Genomic DNA, 22,610 nt, shown 5'->3' on the forward strand with positions numbered 1-22,610 from the left:
CCTCTTTAAATCCTTAGCATTTGTCACAATGAATGGCACAGTGGATGCCCAATTGATGCCTGCTGAACTCCCTGCTCCCTCTGCATGCTTCCCTGCAATCATGGTCCTAAATAATGAAAATGGAATGTTGTTGCTAGAAATGTCCCTCTAATACAACTGAAGGCACTATTTGAAAAAACAATAGTTTGATATTCTGTTTCACAGAGGAAATAATTTCCACCTTATGAAACTGATAACCATGTCTCATAATACACCTGAGCTAGTCAGCATCTTGGCTGCAGGTTACAGACACCCAAAGAGAACTACTTAAGCCATATAAGGAACTTATTATAAAGAGATCACCACATCTAATGGAGCCCAAAGATAGGAATGGAGCTAAGCACTGAAAATACATTTAACTGGAATTCAGGATATGTCAGGAAACTTACGTTTCATCTCTGTTCTTTTCTGAGTGTCTGCTCCAGGCTTTTCTTTCTGCTGGCCAGCTTCCTTTTTGCATTTCTGCACACCATGGAGCAAAACATGACTGCCAATAGCTTCCAAATGTACATTTGCATAGCATAAGAACCCAAAGAAAGACGGACTCTCAGAGTCCTACTTCCAGTAATCCCCTGGGAATGACCCCATTGGCCCAACTTCATTAGATGTTCAATTTAGACCAAGAAAATGCAGCTGGAGGTGGGATTCAGAAATACGTTAAGGGTATTGGTCAGATAAACTTTTAGGTGTCCACCACACATCCAGATTCCTTATTTTATAAAGAAAACACATGATCAGAATGTGACCACTTCAAATGCATTAATGGATAATCCCTACAATCTATTAAGGTTTTAAGAGCAATTGTGCCCAAATTTACTTCCATTAATAATTTATGGTACCAGCAGAAAATCCCAAGTAAAAAAAGGTTTGCTGTGTTTTAAAAATAAATTTATTTTATTACATGATGATATTGACAGTTTATATAAACAAAGTCCTTGAGTATATGGAAAAAATATAAAATGCATTTTGAAAGGATACAAAATTCTTTGAAGTTGTTTCTTGGTGTCAGTCCTACCAAATTGCAAAGAGATACTATTAACATTTTAGAATCAAAACAAAATTCCAGAGCCTGAATTTGTTTGAGTTTCCATTCATCAGCCAACCTGGGTCCAGGGAAGAAGAAATATTTACAGTACTGTTTTGTGCTTTTAAATGGTCCAATGTGTCTTTGTTTCAAACACTTTTAGTACCAAAGAAGAATGGGAAAGAAAAAGAGCACTAATGAGTCCAGAAGGAGACTTTTGAAAATAAAACACCACGAATCAGTTGGCTTCATTTCAAGGATGGCTGTTGTCAGGAGGAAAAATAGATTTAGAAAATTATCAGTTGTTTGACTTAGCTCTATGAAATGTGAGTTATTTCTGTATTTGATATATAAACATAACCCTAGCCTCACTCAAAACACCACACATGATAGAATGTGATATACCACTTCAACTTGTGTTTGAATTTTCCACTTCACTTTGGCTATGGAGAAGAGGCTGCTCGGCCAACAGGTACAAGAGACAAAGTGCAGAAATTTGGAGACATTATCCATCAGCTTTTGTAAATGACCCACCCAGACAATGTAGAAATTTCCATATTTGATGGAATATTGACTATCTAGATTTCTTTTTTTTTTTAAGTTTTAAAGTATTTATTATATATATCATGGAGTTGAAGAAACATTTGGTAAGATGCTCCCAAGTAATAGATGCTTAGGTCATGAGTTCATTGCACCAAAATTCATCTGAGAGCAAATACATGTACTGATTTTAGAAGAACAAAAATGAGGATATGGGCACAACCAGTCTCTGCCTGGACTATGCTATGTTATACCTATTACCCTAGAATCCTCAGCCTCTTCCAATGCTATTATTTATACTTTATTGAGCATAAACACTCACCTTGGGCTTAAAGAATGTCAGGCATTTGCTCTTACATCTCTGTTCATTACTCCAGCTATGGGGTGAAAATGTTTGCTTTAATAACATAAGAATTTATTCATGTTACTGAGAATTTATAAAGGAACAAAGAGATATATATGATAAGTCAACTCTACAGAAGGAACGATGTTAACAGTGGTGTAGGCCAGGAGTCTAGGTTCTGTGTTTCTGCCCAGCATCTCACAGTCGTGGCAAAACACAGATGACCAGACTTTGAGCTTAGGTTAATCTTGATTCCAACTCCAGCTCCACTGATTCCTAATTCTGTAAACTTGGGTTAGATTATTTAACTTATTTGAGCCTAGACCCATATCTATTAAATGAGGATCATGTGCTTATCTCTCAAGGATGTTGAAAGGATTAAATGAAATAATATATTTCAAATGCTCAGCACAGAGTAAGTGTTCAATAAATGGTAGCTTAATTATTAATTCAATTCCTAAGTTCTACACTCTTTTCTACTCTTGTTTTTGTTTGATTAATCATGGTAATGAAACTTAAGTGGGAGTTTATTAAAATTTCCCTCTTTATGAAACAATTGTTGTTACCTTAACCAGGTGTTTTTCTCCCAATTTTTAAACAATAATAAAATAATTATTATAAAAACAGTATAAAAACAACACAAACTAAAGTTACAAATAAAAAGTAAATACATTATTTAAAATTCAGTTTTGCTAGCTGTTTTCCTGAGACACGTTGGGTCCATTTTCAAATGAGCAAGACATTTTATAGCTTGCCACCAGCCTGGAGATACCTTCATATCCTGCGGGAATAAAAGAAAAAAAAACAGGCTATTTAAGAGAAATATACTGTGCAATTTTAAAAATTCCAGAGCAAGAATTTTATTTGCAATTAATTAGTGTTCTGGTAAAAAGTTAGGAGAACAATATAATTTGACAAGCATTTATCAACAAGTATTTACTATACTCCAATAAGCACCTGGAAGTTTCTGGGAAAAGAGATTCTTTGTATTGCTAGGAGAGCTATGGAAAGTCACCACTCTTTCTTGTTAGATAAGAGCAAGGAAGCATGCGGTCCCGATTGCTACTGGCCTATCCTGTGACCTAAGGGGAACTGGCCAAGGCTGAAGTCAACTCTTTGAACAGTGAGCAGAGAGAAAAATAACCTTTTTTCTCAAGTGTGAGCCTCTGATTCAACCAAGTGTGAAGCCTTCCTTACCTCTGAATTGCCAATTTATGTGAGCCAAAACTCATTTCTTTAGTTTTGAAGCCAGTGTGAGTCAGGTTTAATGTCATTACAGCTAAAAACACCCTGATTGTGCTAGTGATTTCCTCCTTGAGGGTCTTTCTCCGTGCACCTCTGTGCTCCAGGCCCCTCACATATCACAGTGCCAGGGCTCCCTGGCCCTCTGGTTTCTGGTTGGGTTTGGCTAATGGGAGGCACCTGCTGAGGATATGAGGGCAGGAGGAGACAGGAGTCTTTCTTCCCTGCTGCCTCCTTCTGTCCTTGTTAGGTTCTGGCAGTGATTGTTTTCTCCACAACTTCCTCTCAGTGTGCTCAGGTAATATTTCCCCCAACCCCTCTAGGCATAGGAAGGGTAACAGCTTCCCACTGTTGCTGTTCTCAGGGTGCCTGAACAGTCCTCAGGGGTTCCCTTAATCCTGCCCTCACAATTCTGTCATCAGAATCTTCTAACTGGATCATTTAAGAGTACTTGTGATTCCTGCTGGCTTCCTAACTGAAACACTATTTAAAGAACTTAGAACAGTGCTTGAGACATGGTACATTTTAAATAAATGTGAGTTATTCAAACATAACTATTGTTATTTCCTTTCAACTTGAGATGTCTAAATTAAAAAACGTCTTCATTGTGTCTAAAATTGAGGAAGAAAAAAATACATAATAACCAGCATAGTCTTGCCAAATTAGAATGCAGATTGATCTAGCACATTAGAAAAAGTGTATGAAAGCCTGCTCTCCCATATGCCTACCTCTGTGGTAAAACATAGGAGAAAGAAATGAGAAAGTTTTTCTTGTGAAAAACTATCCATTTTTATTTTAATAAGAAATATAAATTAATAAAATATTTTAATTTATTTTAAACATAATCAAATTCCAATCAATGACTTATTAGACCCAGGTAAGCACCACCTCACTAAGTAAATATTGCTTGAATAGTTTCCCACCTAGAAAGTTTATTACACTTACCATTAAGCAATATTAGTCTCTTGAATATCTTCATTTATAGGAATTAAATCTTTATCCAGAGTTTCCATTTCTTCTTCCTTCTTCTTTCTTTTATGATGCTTTCGAAGAGGACTTAGAGAATAAAGAGTTAGAAATTAGTGTGGCTAATCAGAGGACCCATGATCTTATTTCTTGACTGTTCAAAATGCATAAGGTCCTTTTTTCCTTGAGTAGTTTAGGTTCTCTTTTAACCCATCTCTTTCTCTAGCATGGAATGATAGCTAGAATAGGCAACACTGTGGGTAAAATATAGATATACATAGAAAGAGTTCAGCACTTGATGGTTGATAGAACTTTGTTGGCACAAGAAAATTTTTCAGGCTACGTCATATTACAAAGTAGACTGATAAGCATCACGTACTGTGTCAACCAGAAATGGTACAGAATTGGGAAGTGGCATAAGAAAACCAAGAAACTAAAGGTAGCTTCTGGATGTTTCCAGAACCATTAATTAAGAAATGTGTTAGATATTGTGGGTGTGGTCCAGTTTTCATGCTTAAAGTATAATTCAAATTTAATGTAATAAAATAAGCCATTTCCTAGTTCTGCCCAACTGATGCTCTGCCCCAAACCTGACATCATATAATCCTCTCATTTTACAGAAAATAAAATTGAAGTGTAAAAACACCAAGAAATTTATCCAAGGTCTCAAAAATATTTAATGGCACAACCAGGACAAAAATCAAAGACTCCAAATAGCTAGGCTAGTGTTTCTCTCCTGCTTCGGAACTTCCTCCCAAGAACATTGTGTAACAAAGGGAATCAGGAGACACCTTCTTTCCTAAGGTTGATAGCTCAGACCTGAGCAAGTTTGGAAGGCTAGACTAGCTTCTCAAGATAATAAGAGAGGAAAATGTCCTTTTAGCATATGAAATGGTAGTCCTGGTCTGAAAAAAAAGTTGATGAGTTTCCTCCAAGAGGATTTCAGTTAAGAACTGCCCAAAGCCACCCTGTGCCTCAGAAGAAAAGCAAGGTGTTTCTGGTGTTTCTTGATTCCCAAAATAGCAGTACATAATGAAAAGTAAAAGACATGAAAAACATAGTAATCATCTTTTATAGTTAAATTCATTATTTTAAAGTAGCCAAGTAAAAAAGGTTGTTTTGTTCCTTGTTTATTTCTATCTTTCAAAGTTATGGTGTCATTGCACAGTTCAAGCAATTTTATCTGGTCTTATTCAGCCTACTAACAAACTCACACAAAATATGACTGACTTCAGAACTAACTGATTGCCTTTTGTTTAATTAGAAGGTTTATACAAGTTCTCTTTAAATTACAATAATTTTGTTCAGTAAAATAATAAAAATCATGGATTATAAGTTTTATTATAAATAAATTTATGTCAATATACATGACAGCAAAAAGTAGATTTATTTAAATCAAAGAAAGAGAAAGAGAAAAGGAAAAAAGAAATAAAGCAATGGGTATGATACAATTTCTTAGGCATTTAAAAGTATTAAGTACTTAAAAATACTTACTGACAGCATGTGCAGATACCAACCACCAGAATGATAAAAATCACCATAACTGCTATCAAACAAATCACCAGAATATGTCCTCTATCTCCTCTTAGGTAAAATAAATCAACTCTCTCACATCTTGCCCCAGCATAGCCTTCATCACAGCTATAAAAATAAAACAAGAAAAGGGAAACAGGGTAAAAAAACACAGGACATTCAAGATTCTCTACTGTTTCTTTTATGGAGAAACCAACATTGTTTTCATTACTTAAATTGATAAAAGTTCCTTTAAAAAGAAAAGCTGTTCATTACTGAGTTCACATTATTTCCTTTTGTTTGCTTTGCTGAAAATTTATCATCACTTGAACATTATTAATAACAAGTTTAATATACAAAAACAGGAATAATGACAATTTACTAAAATTTATTTTGAAACTTTAGATTCTGACTTTGAATGGGAGGCAATGATAAAATTGCCTCTGCAGCATTTACAAGTGCTTAAATAATTTTATGACAAGGAATTTGAAAATCCCCAGGATTTCCCATTTTATCTTAGGGCAATACTACCAGTCTCTTATTACGTTGCTGTTTTATGTGATCAAACATGGAAATGTTTGAAAGTTCATGGCCCAGAGCCCAACATACAGAAGCTCTCCATAAATGCTATTTCTACTGATTCATCTCTCTCTGTAACTTCCACCCACTGGGTTCTGGTTCTGCTTAGGGATAACCAAATACGTAATGCTCTTCTATTCACCACCCCCCAACTACATACCCCAAATACCTAATAGGACCTGTCCTCTCCAGTTCCTTTACTGGATCCTCTAACGCCATGTTTTCATATATGTTCACCATTCCATCCACTTTTTCTAAATGGCCTCCATTTTTCTGTGACCCCCATAAAGTGGGGTGAACAGAAAACAACAAGGTCTCCAAGAATTACATGACTGCACACAGCACAGAGGGACACTGCTTTCCTCAGTCTCTCAATTCTCTATCAATATAGTCTTAAGATTCTACTCAACTCAGCAGGTTCCCCAAGTCTCTGAGTGCTGGAAATTGAATCATCTCCCCACAAAAGGCATGTTCAGGTCCCAACCCCTGGTCCTATGAGTGTGGACCCATTGTAAATAATATCTCTTAAAGATGCTACTTCAGTTAAAGTGTGGTGTAACCGAATCAGGCTGGGCTATAATCTGGCTTAGTGGAGTCCTTGATAAGCAGAATGAAATTCACAGAGAGAGAGAGAGAGAGAGAGAGAGAGAGAGAGAGAGAGAGAGAGCAGCCAGAAGCTGAAAGTCAACAGAATCAGGAGAGAAAAAAGAAGACACCACAAAGTGCATTGCAATCTAGCCTCTAAAATCAGCAGCCAATAAATTCCTGTTGTTTAAGCCAACCCACACTATAGAATTTGTTGAGAAACTAAGGCACTGAGGTTACAGTTATGAATCCGTTTCACTAAGCTGGGACTTATCTGCATGACATTCAGTGTTCCAAAAGCTTGGTGATTTAGGGACTATCCATGGTGTTCTCTGAATAAAGCAAGAAGCTAAAAAGGTATGTAAAAATTTTGTCTGAGGATATTTTTAAACCAAAATTATCTGTTTTAATATCAGTGCCTACATGTTAACAAATATTTTCCCTTTATTCTACTCAGAAGCATTCAAAACACAAAGAGATACTGGGCACATATAGTACATAATTATTTAAATCTTAGAAAGAGGAAATACTGCTTCATGACAAGGTTTCTCTACAACCCCCGTTTTCTTTAAGATAGGATCTACTGCCAGGCCTTTCTCTAGGTTATGTTTGGCAAGAGTCAAAGAATTTAATTCCCACAAAGCCCTATGTTTCAAATAAAAAGATCTCTTAATGCCAATTTTGTAGCTGATACAATGCTTCAAAACCAACAAGCTCAATGACAACTATCAATTGAAAAGTAAGGCTTAATGAAAGCAGAGGAGAAAGACACTTAATGCCATCTATTGTAAAAGTACCCATGGGTGAACGAGAGAAAATTGCTTCCTGTAATATAGCTAGGTATTTTCATTCCAAGGTCAAAATAACAGGGAGAGAGCTTAGAAATATCTTGAAATATCAAAAATCTCTTGCACATAGGACTGGAACTGGAAAAAAAAGGCACTTTTAATTGCATATGTGGGAGGGAGATTTTTTAAAGAGACTTTTTAAAGGTTGTAATTAAAATCCTACAAATACAGCCTCTCCCAATTAGCTTAAATGTTTCTCTAACAAATTTACTAAATATGGCATTTTTTTAAAACAATAGCTCTGCCTACAAAATGCACAGCAATCATTTGCTGCTCTTTTAGAATGTTTTTCTATCAGCTCTGCAGCAGTGGATCAACTACAGCTTTTTAATGGGATTTCTAAGTAAGCTGTACTTCCTGTATGTTATAACCCTAAGAAGCCATGCTGGAAGGTCAAACCTTAACAAAACAAGTATGGTAACTCTCATTTATTTCACTTCTCATCAAATCAATAATACATAAGCTGATGGTCATTTTCATCAGTGCCTTACAATTGGGTGTGCCTCTTTTATGGGAGAGGAAGAGAGAAAGGGAGCAAAGTCCTAATGAGTGTTTAAGAAGCGACAAATAAATGCATAAATGGGTTTTGTTTAACAAACATCTTATAAAATAAAAATTTTTAAATTATTTTTTAATTAAAAATAATTTTTAAAGATGCCCGTGATCTTCAAGGGCTCTGCAAAATCGAAGTTTTGGGATCACTATTCTGAAATAGTCATGAGACACTGTTCTAAGAGCTTTACAAGTATTAACCCAATTGATTCTTAAAACAAGCCTTGAGATAGGTGTTACTATTAATCCCATTTTATAGATGAAGAAATTGAGGTACAGAGAGGTTAGGGGAGTAGGGCTAGCATTCAAATGCAGGCAGTTTGGCTCCCAAGTTCATACATTTTTATCCACTATACAACATTGCTTAAATGAGCTGTGATGCATAAATGAATAGAAATTATATATCTGGAAACAAATTAACCTCACTGCAAGATAACATTGATAAGACCATAAGGGAGTTAGAGTTATGTGAACCATGCTTTCATTTTTCATGTAAATACAGGAGTCCTCAAACTCCTACAAACCCAAACACAAAAGTATATTTTGGTTTCCCAAGATAGACAGTCACCAACAGAAAGGCAATTTTCCTGAATTCTTGCTACACCAAGCCAACCAAATGGTCAGACCCAAGTCGAATAATCTCCCGTTCATCTCAATGGTACAATTGATAGAATACTTATTCTATACTGGATGCCCTAAGTGTTTTATGTGCATTATTTTGCTTAATCTTCAAAGTTAATAGGAAGGTATTATTAATCCCTTTTACAGATGATAAAACTGATGCTCAGAAAAGGTAACATCCATTGTTAACACTGCTTATAATTGATAGAAATAAAATCTTAACTTATGTCTACCTGACTCCAAAATTTGTACCCTCTGCTTTTCTGCCTCATCGGTTCTGTATCATTCCACCACTAAGAATGGATTCCTGGTTCAGATTAAAGCCTTGTTTTGACATGTAGCATAACATTATGGACCACAATAGAAACACTTATTTATTTATTCATCAGTCATTTCTTGTGTAGCTAGTAACTTCTAGGCACTGTACTTGGCACTGGACACAAAAATGAATAAGCCATGAGCTCTGTCCTCTAGGAACTCACAATTATGGAAGGGACATTCTAATAAACCAACAATTATGCTCCTATTGGAAAAGAGCTTTTATAGAAGTGTGACAAGATCACAGAGGAGGGGCCTGTCACTCACACTGGGTAGGTGTCTGGGAAGGGATAAGTCAATTATGGTGTCCAGGAAGAGCTGATGTTTGATTATTCTCTTAAAATATCAGTGAGAATAAGTTTTCCAGGTTATGGGAAGAGCTTGTAAAATAGACCATGAAAAGGAACGTCATATTTCAGAGGAACATTTGGGGATATGATGAGAAATACAGCTGGAAAGGTAGACCAGGATCAGAGGGGCTATGGAAATGAGTTTTAAAGTCAAACTCAGGTGACTAGCTATATATTAATCATAGGCACATAGATTACACACTATGACTTTCATTTTAGAAGACAGCAATATTAAAGAGAAATAAATCTGCAGAGACATAGGGACCAGTTGGAAAATCTAGTGGGTTAAAGGGCATTCATATTTTTAAAACTCAATATATTCATAATCCTTTGTTAAATTCCATCTTGTCTGTTGCTACTCCTTCCTCTAGTTTAATCACTTTCCCAATCTTCAGGAATATCTAGGCAGTGACCACCCTAACATGTTGAAAAGGGGTGTCAACTTTATGAGCAAAGGGGACACATCTAGTTGACGTTGTTAAGAGGCTATTGCCTCTGGGTTTCAGAACTTAGCTGGCATAAGGCCACTCCGACAAATAAACTTAGTGAGTGAAACTTTTATAGAGTGTGGTATTCTTATTAATTAAATTCCCTGGTATGCAATGTGTAGATTTTTCCCATGTACCCCTCTGTTGTCAACTCTCTGAATCTTTATACAATATTTTTTTCTTAGTTGCTAGGGTATTAGAATAGTTAGAAGGAAAGAATTGAAATGGTGGAACTGTAACCCATAGCATCCTTTGAAATTTGTTCTATAGCTACTTGTTAAATTATAATTTGAAAGCTATACCTTTTTGTATACATGTTAGATTTCACAATAAGGAAATAACTGAAACTATCATAACTCATAATTTTGGAAATTTCCTATGTATCTACTAGTTAAATCATACTTTGAAAGATATTACCTTTTTGTATATATGTTATATTTCATAATAAGGAAATAACTGAAACTGTGGAATTGTAACCTATAACATTCTTTGAAGTTTGCTTTTAACTACTTGTTAAATGGCACTTGGAAAGTTATCACTTTTATGTATATATGTTATATTCTACAATAAAAAATATGATTAAAAAAACTCAATACATACTTCCAAGTCACTGGGCAAACAAGTGAAATGAAATAAAAAGAAATAAATCATCTCTAGCCTCCCCAAAACACACAACACACATGCATACACACACACACACACACACACACACACACATACAATTTTCCTTATTTTCTTACATTACTAATTCCATCACTCCCTTTAACTATTTATCCAAGATATATTTATTTTTTAAATGAAACTTAATTATAATTAAATTTTGAAGAAGTCAATGACCATTAAAAGTTCCACAAAATTAGGGATGGAATCACTGTTCTGAGATTCTTATAAGAAACTATGCAGAAGAACATAAACATTCTGTGAAACTTTAGTTCAAAATTTCCCTAGAAGAATCACCTGCTTGTCTATGAGGAAAGGTCCCAGATAGCACTTTAGAGAGACGCCTCTTTAGAAGAAAATGCATATTAAAAAGATGCAAAAAGATTGTTTGTGCCTGAATAAAATTAAATTTGGACACAATCTACTGAAAGTTGGAAAGAAAACTTCTCTCCCAATTCCCTGCTGTACTAAACAGACCTTACAAACTCTATTTATAAATTGGACTGATTTCCTTGCACTTAACTCACATACTCCAAAAGTAGCTTTTAATTTGGCATAAGTTTATTCATATTTACATTAAGTGTGATCCAGCTAACACATGCCAGAAGAACAAGTTTCCATTGAACCACCCGGGCGATTATTGGAGCTGCAAAGCACCCTTAACGCTGGACAGAAACATTTTGCTTGCGTAAGTTAGCAGAGGACACAGCCCAGCCTGGAGGTGAATCTGGACTCTGACACGCTCATGTTTCAGCAGGAAAGTGTGCGTCAGTTCCTCCATAAGTAGCTGCAGAACGGTCCCCTATACGAGTGGCTGGAGCAGGCTAGGCTGCGGCCCTACAGATAGCATGCTTAGCTCAGACTTTCCAGCCTGTCGAGCCACAGGCCAGCACCCTTCTGCACCCTTTCACCTGCTGGCTCAGGGAGCTCTACTTACACGCAGGAAGGCGTCTGTTCTGCCACGACGAACCGGCATCTCCCTTTGATACAGTAATGCTTGTACTGCTTGGGGCACCTGGAAAAGTGGCCTCTCCGCTTTGATTGTGTGGTGGTAGCTGAGAAATGAGAAAAAGTTTGATTGATAAACCCATTCAAAAAACACTTTTGCAGGTAAAATCGTTCTCCTACCTTTGCTGCCAGTTTTTCTGTAGAATATACAGCCATCTCTTTCTCCTTCCCTTCCACATTGGGATAAAAGTCAGACTTTGTAACATCAAAATAGCTCTAGGGATTGGGTAATGGGGAGTGTGATGGGAAAGTTTTGTATTTGTAATTAAGACTTGTGTCCAACTTAGGTCTCACAAACTCTGGTGTTGTTTAAAGGATAAAAGCATAGGTATGGTAAGAGATAAGACCATTCTCACTATGAAGGTTATCAGAGCCATACTGCTGATGGTACTGGAAATAGAGACGGATTTTTCTTTTCTCTTCTTCTTTTTTTTTTTTTTTCAAGTTAAACACTCACATGGCATTTACTGAGTGCCAGATGCTCATCTAAATAGTTTACATATATTAATTCATTTAATGTTCATAAAATCCTTTTGAGGTAAATGCTACTCTAATCTCCATTTTATGAAAGAGCAAAGTAAAACACAGAGGTTAAGTAACCTCCCCAAGGTCTACGCTGCTAGTAAGCGGTAGAACCGGTACACAAATCCAGACAGCCTTGCCCCAGAGCCTGTGTTCTTGACAGCTGCACTCTGTTCCCTCTGTCATCTGTTCTCAACCTGATGCAACTGAAAATCATGCTTGCATGCAGGACAGATTCTCTCTCATTTGACCCAAGGATGCTTGCTCTTACCCTGAAGAGGGAGGAAAATACTGGAAGCTTCATGTCTTGGATTTCAGTCTTGAACTGACTTCCTTCTCTTACATTTTTAGAGCTTTGATTTCCTAATTGTTCAACAGGAGCCTGTGATATGTAACTATTTCCACATATTCAAAAGGGATAGTCCAGCAAAACAATACAGAAATGCTAACTAGCTCTTTCATCTGTTGATTTGCAACCAACATATGCCCACAATCATTGAAAACAACTAAGTCGTCAGCTCCAGCCCAGGGCCCGGCTTTGAATGTTCCCAATACAGACAACGTGGGACTCAGACACCTGTGGTGTCAGATACACTATACCATGTTCACTGCAGAAGGGCATTTCACACTAGGCTGGTGTGCCCGTTTGAATGTATTATGTCCCCCAGAAAAAGCCATATTCTTTGATGCAATCTTGTGGGGCAGACATATTAGTGGGGATTAAGTTGGAACATTTGGATTAGGTTGTTTGCATGGAAATATGCCCCACCCAACTGTAGGTGATAACTCTGATGAGATATTTCCATGGAGACATGGCCCCACCCATTTAGGGTGGGTTTTGATCAGTGGAGCCATATAAACAGGCTGATAAACAGAAGGAACTCAGTGCAGCTACAGCTGTGAGTGACGTTTTGAAGAGGGGCTACAGCCAAGAGAGACACTTTGAAGAAAGCACAGGAGCTGCAGATGAGAGACAGTTTGAAGATGGCCGTTGAAAGCAGACTCTTGCTCCAGAGAAGCTAAGAGACGACAAATACCCCAAGTGCAACCATGAGTGACATTTTTGAGGAACCACAGCCTAGAGAGGAACATCCTGGGAGAAAAGCCATTTTGAAACCAGAACTTGGAGCAGATGCCAGCTACATGCCTTCCCAGCTAACAGAGGTTTTCCGGACACCATTGACCATCCTCCAGTGAAGGTACTCAATTTCTGATGTGTTACCTTAGACACTTTATGGCCTTAAGACTGTAACTGTGTAACCAAATAAACCCTCTTTATAAAACCCGATTCATTCCTGGTGTTTTGCATTCCGGCAGCATTAGCAAACTAGAACAGCTGGGTACAGCACCTGGCATCCCAATGACATTAAATAATACTTTAATTAATAGCAATGGCTACTTAACTTCTTAAGTAGTCGTATGAAATGTATACATGTGTTTGTCCAGGACCACCAGAAAGAGGAATCCCAGTTGGCTTTGGAGGATCTATACAAAGCAAAATCCTTCAATGCCAGGTCACTCTACAGAGATTCAGGGGGTGGCAGAATGTTGCTGAAGATCTGGCTAACCTGGTTTTAGTCAGTGACTTGATTACAAGTTTTAGCTTGTACTTGCCAGATGTTTGCTCCTATGGATAGCAATCCATTGGACTCTTATCAGAAGGATTGGAATTTCTCCAGTAAATAACTGCAAAGTGTGGCAAAGGCAAATATGTGTGTATTTTGGCAAATAAATTGGAAATCTACTACTACTTATTGAGTGCTTTCTATTTCCAGAGCCCTGCAACAAGCATTGAAAACCATCAAAGAAATAAAGAATACCCTATTCCACCATCTAAAGTGGTGCAATAGAACAAATTAAAAATAATGATAAGCAACCAACCAGTACTACAATCATAGTCACCCACCATACAAACAGTTGTGGTGCACTGAAAAGTGGAAAGAACACTGGATTAGTGTTTAATCTTCAGCTCTGCCTTTCCTTAGCTGTATTCATCTTGGCAAGATAATTATGTTCTCTGAGCCTCAATTTCCTCCTTTGTAAGCAAAGACAGTAACATTTACGTTAAAGAGATGTTGAGAGCCTCAAATAAAGAAACATACTGGGGAGTTCCTAGCAGAGTGCCTGGGACAATAAAGTGCTCAGTAAATGAGTTTATTCTAGAATCTTGAAAATCTTGCCAATTTTAAGAGAAATCTTGTATAGGCATAAAGAATGCTTAGCTTATCAAGGAAAACTTTCTGGAAAATGTTAATTTTAAGAGATGGTGAGCAAGCAGTTGAGTTACAGAGAATGCCAACTACAAAGGCACAGAGCTGGGAACATGAAGGTCTAATGTAAAGCATAAGAACCAAGTTATGGGTGGGGATGAAAGTTAAAGACTTTGAATACCAGTAGGCTGATGTGCTTACACTTGATATACAAGGCAGGAGACAGTGAAGGTTCTTATGGATTAAATTAAATGGTATATATATATATATATAAGTGCTTTAAACTGTGAAGCACACAATCAATGTATTGGACTGGAGCGTACTGATTAGATTAGAGAAGCAAGATGCAAGGAGCAGAAGAAAACCAAGACATCCCTGAGCTACGCAGACATATGTGATGAGGGCAAGGAGATGAATTTAAAAGGCAGCAAGACTTGGTGACGGATTTGGCATGCTGAAAGAACTTTCCTGCTTTGCAGAGCATACCTGCCTTTAAATATGAGCCATATGGTGCTGTATCCTGAACTGTACGAATTTGTCTAGTCACTGTACCCCTTTAAATGCAGCCAACCTTCTTATAAGTGCCATACCATGTATGATACCAAATAGCTACTTAACCAACAGCTGCTAGATGCAGTGATTTGATCAGCCTCAGTTCATCCAAGCAGCACAAATCCATTCCAGGGAAATTTTTGCCTGGGCCAGTTTTGATCTCTCACAGACCTCCCTCCTTTGGCAAATAAGCATGCTCTTAAATACTCCCAGCATTATGTGGGCTTAAAAGCCCTTCCATGCCACCAAGCAAAAAAATGTTCAGTGATTTCTCTATGGAATTTTAAAACCTGGAAGAAAAATAAATCACATATACTGCCACAACAAAAAATCAGATTGGATCCTTTCCTCCTCTCTTCTCTCATGGTAATGAAAGCTTATCAGCATCCCCCCTTGCAAACTACACCTAAAATTCCACTTGTTTTTCATCTAGCGTTCATCAAGGTCACATTATCTGAAAACTGAACAATTGTGAAACCCAACATTTTCTGCCTATCGTGAGACCTGATGACATAGGGCAGGGGACGGCACAATTCATTCCAGAGAGTTTTATCAAGAAAAAGAAAAAGTTAATCCTATGACAAAAGAACAAATAGTCCCATATATTATGCTTCTCTGTTGAAAATTGAATGGCATGGTCTCGAAAATGTAACAACCTCAAAGATTCCCCTGATATCAGGGATGTGGAAGTTAATTGATTTTTTTTTTTTACTTCCCACTTTACCCTTTTCCAGTCCACATTCTCCAAACCAAAGCATTCCTCTGGGAGTGAGTTTGCCCCACAATATTGCAGTAGAAAACTACATCCACTGGTGGGCCATGTAGCAGCAAAACAATCTCGTAAGTGGGTTGGTACCATAGGTAAAATATTTCAGTGTCTTCATGGAACACTAGATTCCAAAATTTCTAAAGCTGAATAAATGAGAAGGCTCTAGGGTCATGGCAGGTCGTGTATATCAAAATGTCCTTCTAAGACTTGGCAAAAGAGATGGGAAGCAAGGACATCTACCTTAGATGGTATGGGCAGTTAGACAAGAAGTGGTCAATTTCCCCAGGCTGAATTAAAGTGGGGGACTGTAGCAGACACCAAAACAACTTAATTTTATTATGGAATTTTCCTCTATTTTTTGGATGCTTTGATTATTACATAAGCATGGTTTGTTGGGCTTGCTGTACATGATTATTTTCCCCTTACTCTCAAGATCGACATGAGCTTTGTGATGCCTTTGTGAGGAAAACTCTTCATAATGGATACACTGGGTTTATTTTTCATAAAACCTTCACTTATTCCAATAGTGCTCATTATTATAAATCTATTTAATGATTTTTAAATGACATTAATATTGGCAGCTCTATTCTGAAATCTATTCTAAGGCAATATTACAATTATTATTGCAATGCAAGCAAATAACCACATGGTATCTCTAACCCCTTGGTGCCTTATGTGTCTATGTAAGAGATTTAAATGGGGATGCTGAATTTTGAAATAGAAGTCCCTCAAGTGTTAACAAAAAGAGAGACGAAGGAAGACATTTAACTATAAATTGATCATCCCATACAGGTTCATCTGACCTAAAAAGCAAAGAGCTAGTACAGAGAAGAGAGAAAAAGTGGTCACAGTAGAATTCAGAGAAAAGTTTCTATGTGTATAGTGGAGCCTAAGGATGAATATTCTTGTCCTTGGCTTTCGGGCTTTTTCCTAACAGGGGTTTTCTCATTTTACAAACTTCCTAAGTCAAAAAGTGAGGAAGAAAGTTTTATACTTTTTAAGTTGATTTCCCCTCTCATTTTGCCAGCCGTCTCCCTGATCAATTACTATAAGTTCACAGTGCCCTTAACAGTGCAAAATTTGGAAATTTATTGTAATTGAGGATTCCCATTTTTCTTACATCCAATGTCGTTTCCTATAGATATGTGAAAGGGGCATTTGCTCCAGAAAAAAGGGAAATAAATCTTACGTATGTGCTTATTAACTCTTTCTGTGCTACTAGAGTACACTTACACAGGGGGCCAATGCATGTTTTTTAACCAGGAGGGCCAGGCTGACCATTTCTGAGCTGCAGGAGTGGAGCTCCACTTAGAGCTTCCTTTTTCATTCTACCTTTTTAAAGAGGTTGGGGGGTGGGGGTAGGGTGATCCAGTATTGACAACTGAGTGCATTTGTTTGTGTTTTTAAATTATTCATGACTAGGAGACAAATATAGAGCAATGGACAGGAAGAAAATTTCTATTTTTTTTGTATTTTTCAAGTGTGCATGCTATAGAATTCTATGTATATGATGCCTCCTTTGCTCATTTTCCCTTGCTGGTTCTTCCTTGTTTCATTTCCCAGCTGCTTAAAACAAATACCCTACAATGGATTGGGAGTTTATTGGCTCATGATTTGACGTTAGGAGAAGTTCAAGGTCTGGGACTGTCTGCAAGGCAATGCTTTCTCCCTGGAAACTGGCATTCTAGGACTGGCTGCAGATCATCCCTGGTCCTTGGCTCTTGTGTCCCCATGTCAATGGAAGAGAATCTCCTTTCTCTTCCAGGTTCCATTGACTTGCAGCTTCTGGCTGCTTCCTGAAGCTTCCTTTTTATGTCAAATTTCCTTTGCTTATAAGTACTTCAGCCATACTGGATTCATTTTGGGCACACATTAACTAATAACATCTTCAGAGGTCCTGTTTATAAGTGGGTTCACACCCACAGCACAAGGGGTTGGGAACTCTACATGCCTTTGTAAGGGACATGATCCTATCCCCAATACTTCTCATCTCCCCAACCTCTAAACTTTGCAGTGCTCGCTCATCTCTTCCCCTCTCATACTCTCTCCCTAGGTGATCTCATCAAGTCTCCTAGCTTTAAAAACATCTTTATGATAACAATTCCAAATTTATGTTTCCAGCCCATGTCTCTTCCCTCAATGCCAAATGTCCAACTAATGTCTGCAGTTGAATGTCTAACTGGCATCTCAGTTTAATATTTCCAAAGTGGAATGCCTGAGGTTTTTTTTTTTTTTTTCCAAACCTGTTCTTTCTACACCTCAGTAAATGGTAACTCTATCCTTTCTGTTACACAGGCCAAAAATCTTGGAGTCATTTTGACTTCTTTCTCTCTTATGCCACATCCAATTTACCACCAAATCTTAATGATTATTTTCAAAATATATGCAGAATCATCCTACCATCACCACTAACTACCCTTGTCTAAGCTCAAATCATCTCTAGACTGAAAGTAGTCACTATGACAATGACCTCTAACTGATCTTCTACCTTCTGTCTATGCCTTCTAGGTGTCTTTGCAAGCTTAAATGACTTGTGTCAAGGTTGTGCAGTGGCCAGCACAGATGATCTGTTCCTGCTCCACATTAATTCCTTTTTTAAGAACCTATTGCTCCTATTTGCACTTGACTTTCAGACAATTATTTTTTTTAGGATTTCCCTCATATGTTTTGCATTTTGATCTTTCTACCTTTTTCTAAGCAATTAAACATGGTGATTAGCAACACATATTCTAGAGCAGGTCACTCTGAATTCATGTCAGGCTATTCCACTTACTAGGGTGGCCTTAAACAAATCAGTTAATCTCTCTGTGCCTCAGTTTCTTCATCCAAAAAATGGGACATGAAGAAACACATAGGATTAAATGAATTATTGTATGCAAAACACTTAGAACAGTACTTGCCCCATAGTAAGAGTTCAATAAATGATGAATGCTATTATTTTTATTTAAAAGTATAATTGTTGTTGATGATATGCCCTGTTGTATAAAAATATAATAAAATAAAACAGCAGAAGCAGGAAGGGAGAGAGGAAGTGGGGGGAAAGAGGAAAGGTATAAGGGAGGGAGAGAGTGAGGAAGGAAATTTATTTAAAAGGCCAATTAATTTTAATGTGGCCATCATTAAGAACAAGCCCAGGGGCGGGGCAAGATGGCGGAGTGGTGAGGAGCAGAATTTCGTCTCTCCCCTAGAGCAGCTGGCAGTTACCCAAGAACTATATTAAACAGTGTTTTCGGGGTCTCCGGTGACCAGTCGCACATTGGACTCAAGTTTGGAATTGGAGGAAAAGCTGAGATCGCAGCGAACATTGTAAGTTCCCCGGACCAGGGGTCTGGCGCCCCTCCCCACCCAGACCTCACAGACTGTCTTGCTGCCGGCTCCCTGAAAGGGGGGGGGGGGGGGAACCAAAAAACAGCAATCTGCTGAGGGCAAGAAGGGAGGCTCAACCCAGCCTCAACTGCAAAACTAATTAACAAATTAATTAACTAACTTTGGGAGCTGGGGTGCTAAAGAAGGGCTGGGCTCCGAGAAGTGGGGGCACGTAAAAGCCGGCACCCATTCCCAGACTCCAAAAAAGCCATTTTTTTTTCCCTTACATTTTGTCCCTTCTGGCTTCTCACTGATCCCTTATCTTTTTGCATTTCAATAACCCCCGGCAAGGGTGGAACTGAAGCGGTTGGAGAGTAATTATCAGACAATAGCCAAAAGCATATCTTTAAATGCTCTATTCTGACACTGACAAAACTTCCAGGCTGGGGAAAGACATTTAAAAGAGACTTTTTTTTTTTTCTTTTTTCTTTTTTCTTTTTCTTGATTTCTTTTCTATTTTTTTTTTTTTTTTTTTTTAATGTAAAAGTAATATATGTGGTTATTTTCTATCGGAAAGCCCAGGTTGAGGGACTAGGCTGGGCTTGGGGGAGACAGAGTACCCACAGAGTCTTTGAATTCCGTATTCACTACTGAAGGCCTCCAGCCCCGTCTTTAATTGGCAACTCAGGCTGACCAAGGAATCTACCTGGAGAGACCCCAAAGAGGAGAGAGGAGAAGGGAATAGTGCCCCTGAGAAACAACTGGAGGTCTGAGGATTCGGAGAGTGGAGGGAGGCCCAGCTCAACTGGCAGTCCTCCTTCTGGGAATTCAGACCCCAGGGGCTGGAATTCAGATTCCAGCTTCAGTCAGCCACGCCCCCGACAGGATCAGAGTCACCAGGAGAACTAAAGTCTCCACACCTCCTTACACTGGTGGGGGAGCTGCGGGCTGGCCAGCGCCACCTGCTGGACAGGAGAGGAAAAGCACCAATTCTAAAGGCCTCATAGGAGGCTCTCATTCTCAGGAAAACTCCATACCCTCCCAATGAGACCTGGGCCTCACTAGACTGGGAAAATCTGACCAGGGTCGACCATATCTGAGGAGACCCACTCACAAAAACGTTACATAGAGGCAGAGCAAGAAACAGAAAAAACAAGAGGGGAAAAATTCTGATCAACTAAATAGAACCTAAGTTAGAGGTCTAGAATAAGTTGAACTGAATAACAGAGGCCAGAGAACAAAGCCAATCAACAAGAAAACCACTAGGTAAAAGACAGAAAACAAGCTCCAAAATAAACTAATCAAGACAATCAGATGCCTAGACAACTTAAGATAACAAGCCATACCAGGAAACACGAAAACATGGACCAGCCAAAGGAACAAACTAATAGCTCAGCTGAGACACAGGAGTGGAGGCAACTAATGCTAAATAAATTTGATGAAATGAAGGAAGATATAGCAAAAGAGCTGAAGGATATAAAGAAGACACTGGCTGACCATAAAGAAGAATTCATAAACTTAAAAAAACAAATGGCAGAACTCATGGGAATGAAGGCCACAATGGAGGAGATGAAAAACACAATGGAGGGACACAACAGTAGATTTGAACAGGCAGAAGAAAGGATCAGTGAACTGGAAGACAGGTCATTCGAATTCATACACACAAAAGAACAGATGGTGAAAAAAATGGAAAAATATGAGCAGGGTCTTAGGGAGCTGAGTGACAACATGAAACGCACAAATATACGTGTTATGGGTATCCCAGAAGGAGAAGAGAAGGGAAAAGGGGCAGAAAGAGTAATAGAAGATATATTCACTGAAAATTTCCCAACTCTTATAAAAGACAGAAAATTAGAGATTCAAGAAGTACAACGTACCCCAAATAGAATAGATCCCAATAGACCTACTCCAAGACACTTACTGGTCAGATTGTCCAATGTCAAAGACAAAGAGAGGATTCTGAAAGCAGCAAGAGAAAAGCAATCCATCACATACAAGGGAAAGTCAATAAGACTATGTACAGATTTCTCTGCAGAAACCATGGAGGCAAGAAGACAGTGGCATGATATATTTAAGATACTGAAAGAGAAAAACTGCCAACCAAGAATTCTATATCCAGCAAAACTTTCCTTCAAAAATGAGGGAGAGATTAAAACATTTTCAGACAAACAGACACTGAGAGAGTTTGTGAATAAGAGACCGGCACTACAAGAAATACTAAAGGGAGTGCTACAGGCTGATAGGAAAAGACAGGAGAGAGAGAGTTGGAGAAGAGTGCAGAAATGAAGATTATCAGGAAAGGTAAAAGGAGAGGGAAAAAATAAGATATGACATATAAATTCCAAAAAACAAAATGGTAGTAGAAAGTACTGCCCTTACAGTAATAACACTAAATGTAAATGGATTAAACTCCACAATAAAAAGACACAGACTGGCAGAATGGATTAAAAAACAGGATCCATCTATATGCTGTCTACAAGAAACTCACTTTAGACACAAGTACAAACATAGACTGAAAGTGAAAGGTTGGAAAAAGATATTTCATGCAAACAACAACCAGAAAAAAGCGGGAGTAGCTATATTAATATCAGACAAGTTAGACTTCAAAAGGGAAACAATTAAAAGAGACAAAGAAGGACACTATATATTAATAAAAGGGTCAATTCATCAAGAAAACATAACAGTCATAAATATTTATGCACCGAACCAGAATGCCCCAAAATTCATGAGGCAAACACTGCAATCACTGAAAGGAGATATAGATACCTCTACAATAATAGTTGGAGACTTCAATACACCACTCTCATCAATGGATAGAACATCTAGACAGAGGATCACTAAAGAAACAGAGATGTTGAATTGTATGATAAATGAACTAGACTTGACAGACATTTATAGAACACTACATCCAACAACAGCAGGATACACTTTTTTCTCAAGTGCTCATGGAACATTCTCTAGGATAGAACACATGTTGGGTCACAAAGCAAGTCTCAACAAATTTAAAAATATTGATATTATACAAAACACTTTCTCAGACCACAATGGAATGAAGTTGGAAATAAATAAAAGGCAGAAGGTCATAAAATTCACAAACATATGGAGGCTAAACAACACCCTCTTAGAAAACCAGTGGGTAAAGGAAGAAATTACAAGAGAAATTAGTAAATACCTCGAGGCAAATGACAATGAAAACACAACTTATCAAAACTTATGGGATGCAGCAAAGGCGGTGCTGAGAGGGAAATTTATTGCCCTAAATGCCTATATTAAAAGAGAAGAGAGGGCAAAAATTGAAGAGTTAACTGCTCACCTGGAGGAATTAGAGAAAGAACAGCAAACTAACCCCAAAGCAAGCAGAAGGGAAGAAATAACAAAGATTAGAGCAGAAATAAATGCAATTGAGAACAGGAAAACAATAGAGAGAATCAACAAAACCAGAAGTTGGTTCTTTGAGAAAATCAATAAAATCGATGGACCACTGGCTAGGCTAACAAAAAAAAAGAGAGAGCAGATGCAAATAAATGCAATCAGAAATGGGAAAGGAAATATAACTACCGACCCTGCAGAAATTAA

The 22,610-nt window shown here is 37.8% G+C and overlaps 1 protein-coding gene across 1 annotated transcript in view; it reads right to left on the minus strand.

Annotated features, from left to right (window-relative positions):
* Positions 1–2,577: 2,577 nt before the first annotated feature.
* Positions 2,578–22,610, minus strand: part of BTC (betacellulin) — a 52,111-nt gene continuing 32,078 nt past the window's right edge. Inside the window, exons 3-6 of the mRNA XM_037828973.1 lie at positions 11,605–11,722; positions 5,649–5,795; positions 4,134–4,244; positions 2,578–2,727 (exon numbers count right to left, since the gene is read on the minus strand). Of these exons, the coding sequence (XP_037684901.1) occupies positions 4,136–4,244; positions 5,649–5,795; positions 11,605–11,722 (374 nt within the window). The 3' untranslated portion in view covers positions 2,578–2,727; positions 4,134–4,135. The remainder of the gene's footprint in view (positions 2,728–4,133; positions 4,245–5,648; positions 5,796–11,604; positions 11,723–22,610) is intronic.

This window comes from Choloepus didactylus, chromosome 3 (assembly GCF_015220235.1).
Source record: "Choloepus didactylus isolate mChoDid1 chromosome 3, mChoDid1.pri, whole genome shotgun sequence".
NCBI lineage: Eukaryota > Metazoa > Chordata > Mammalia > Pilosa > Megalonychidae > Choloepus > Choloepus didactylus.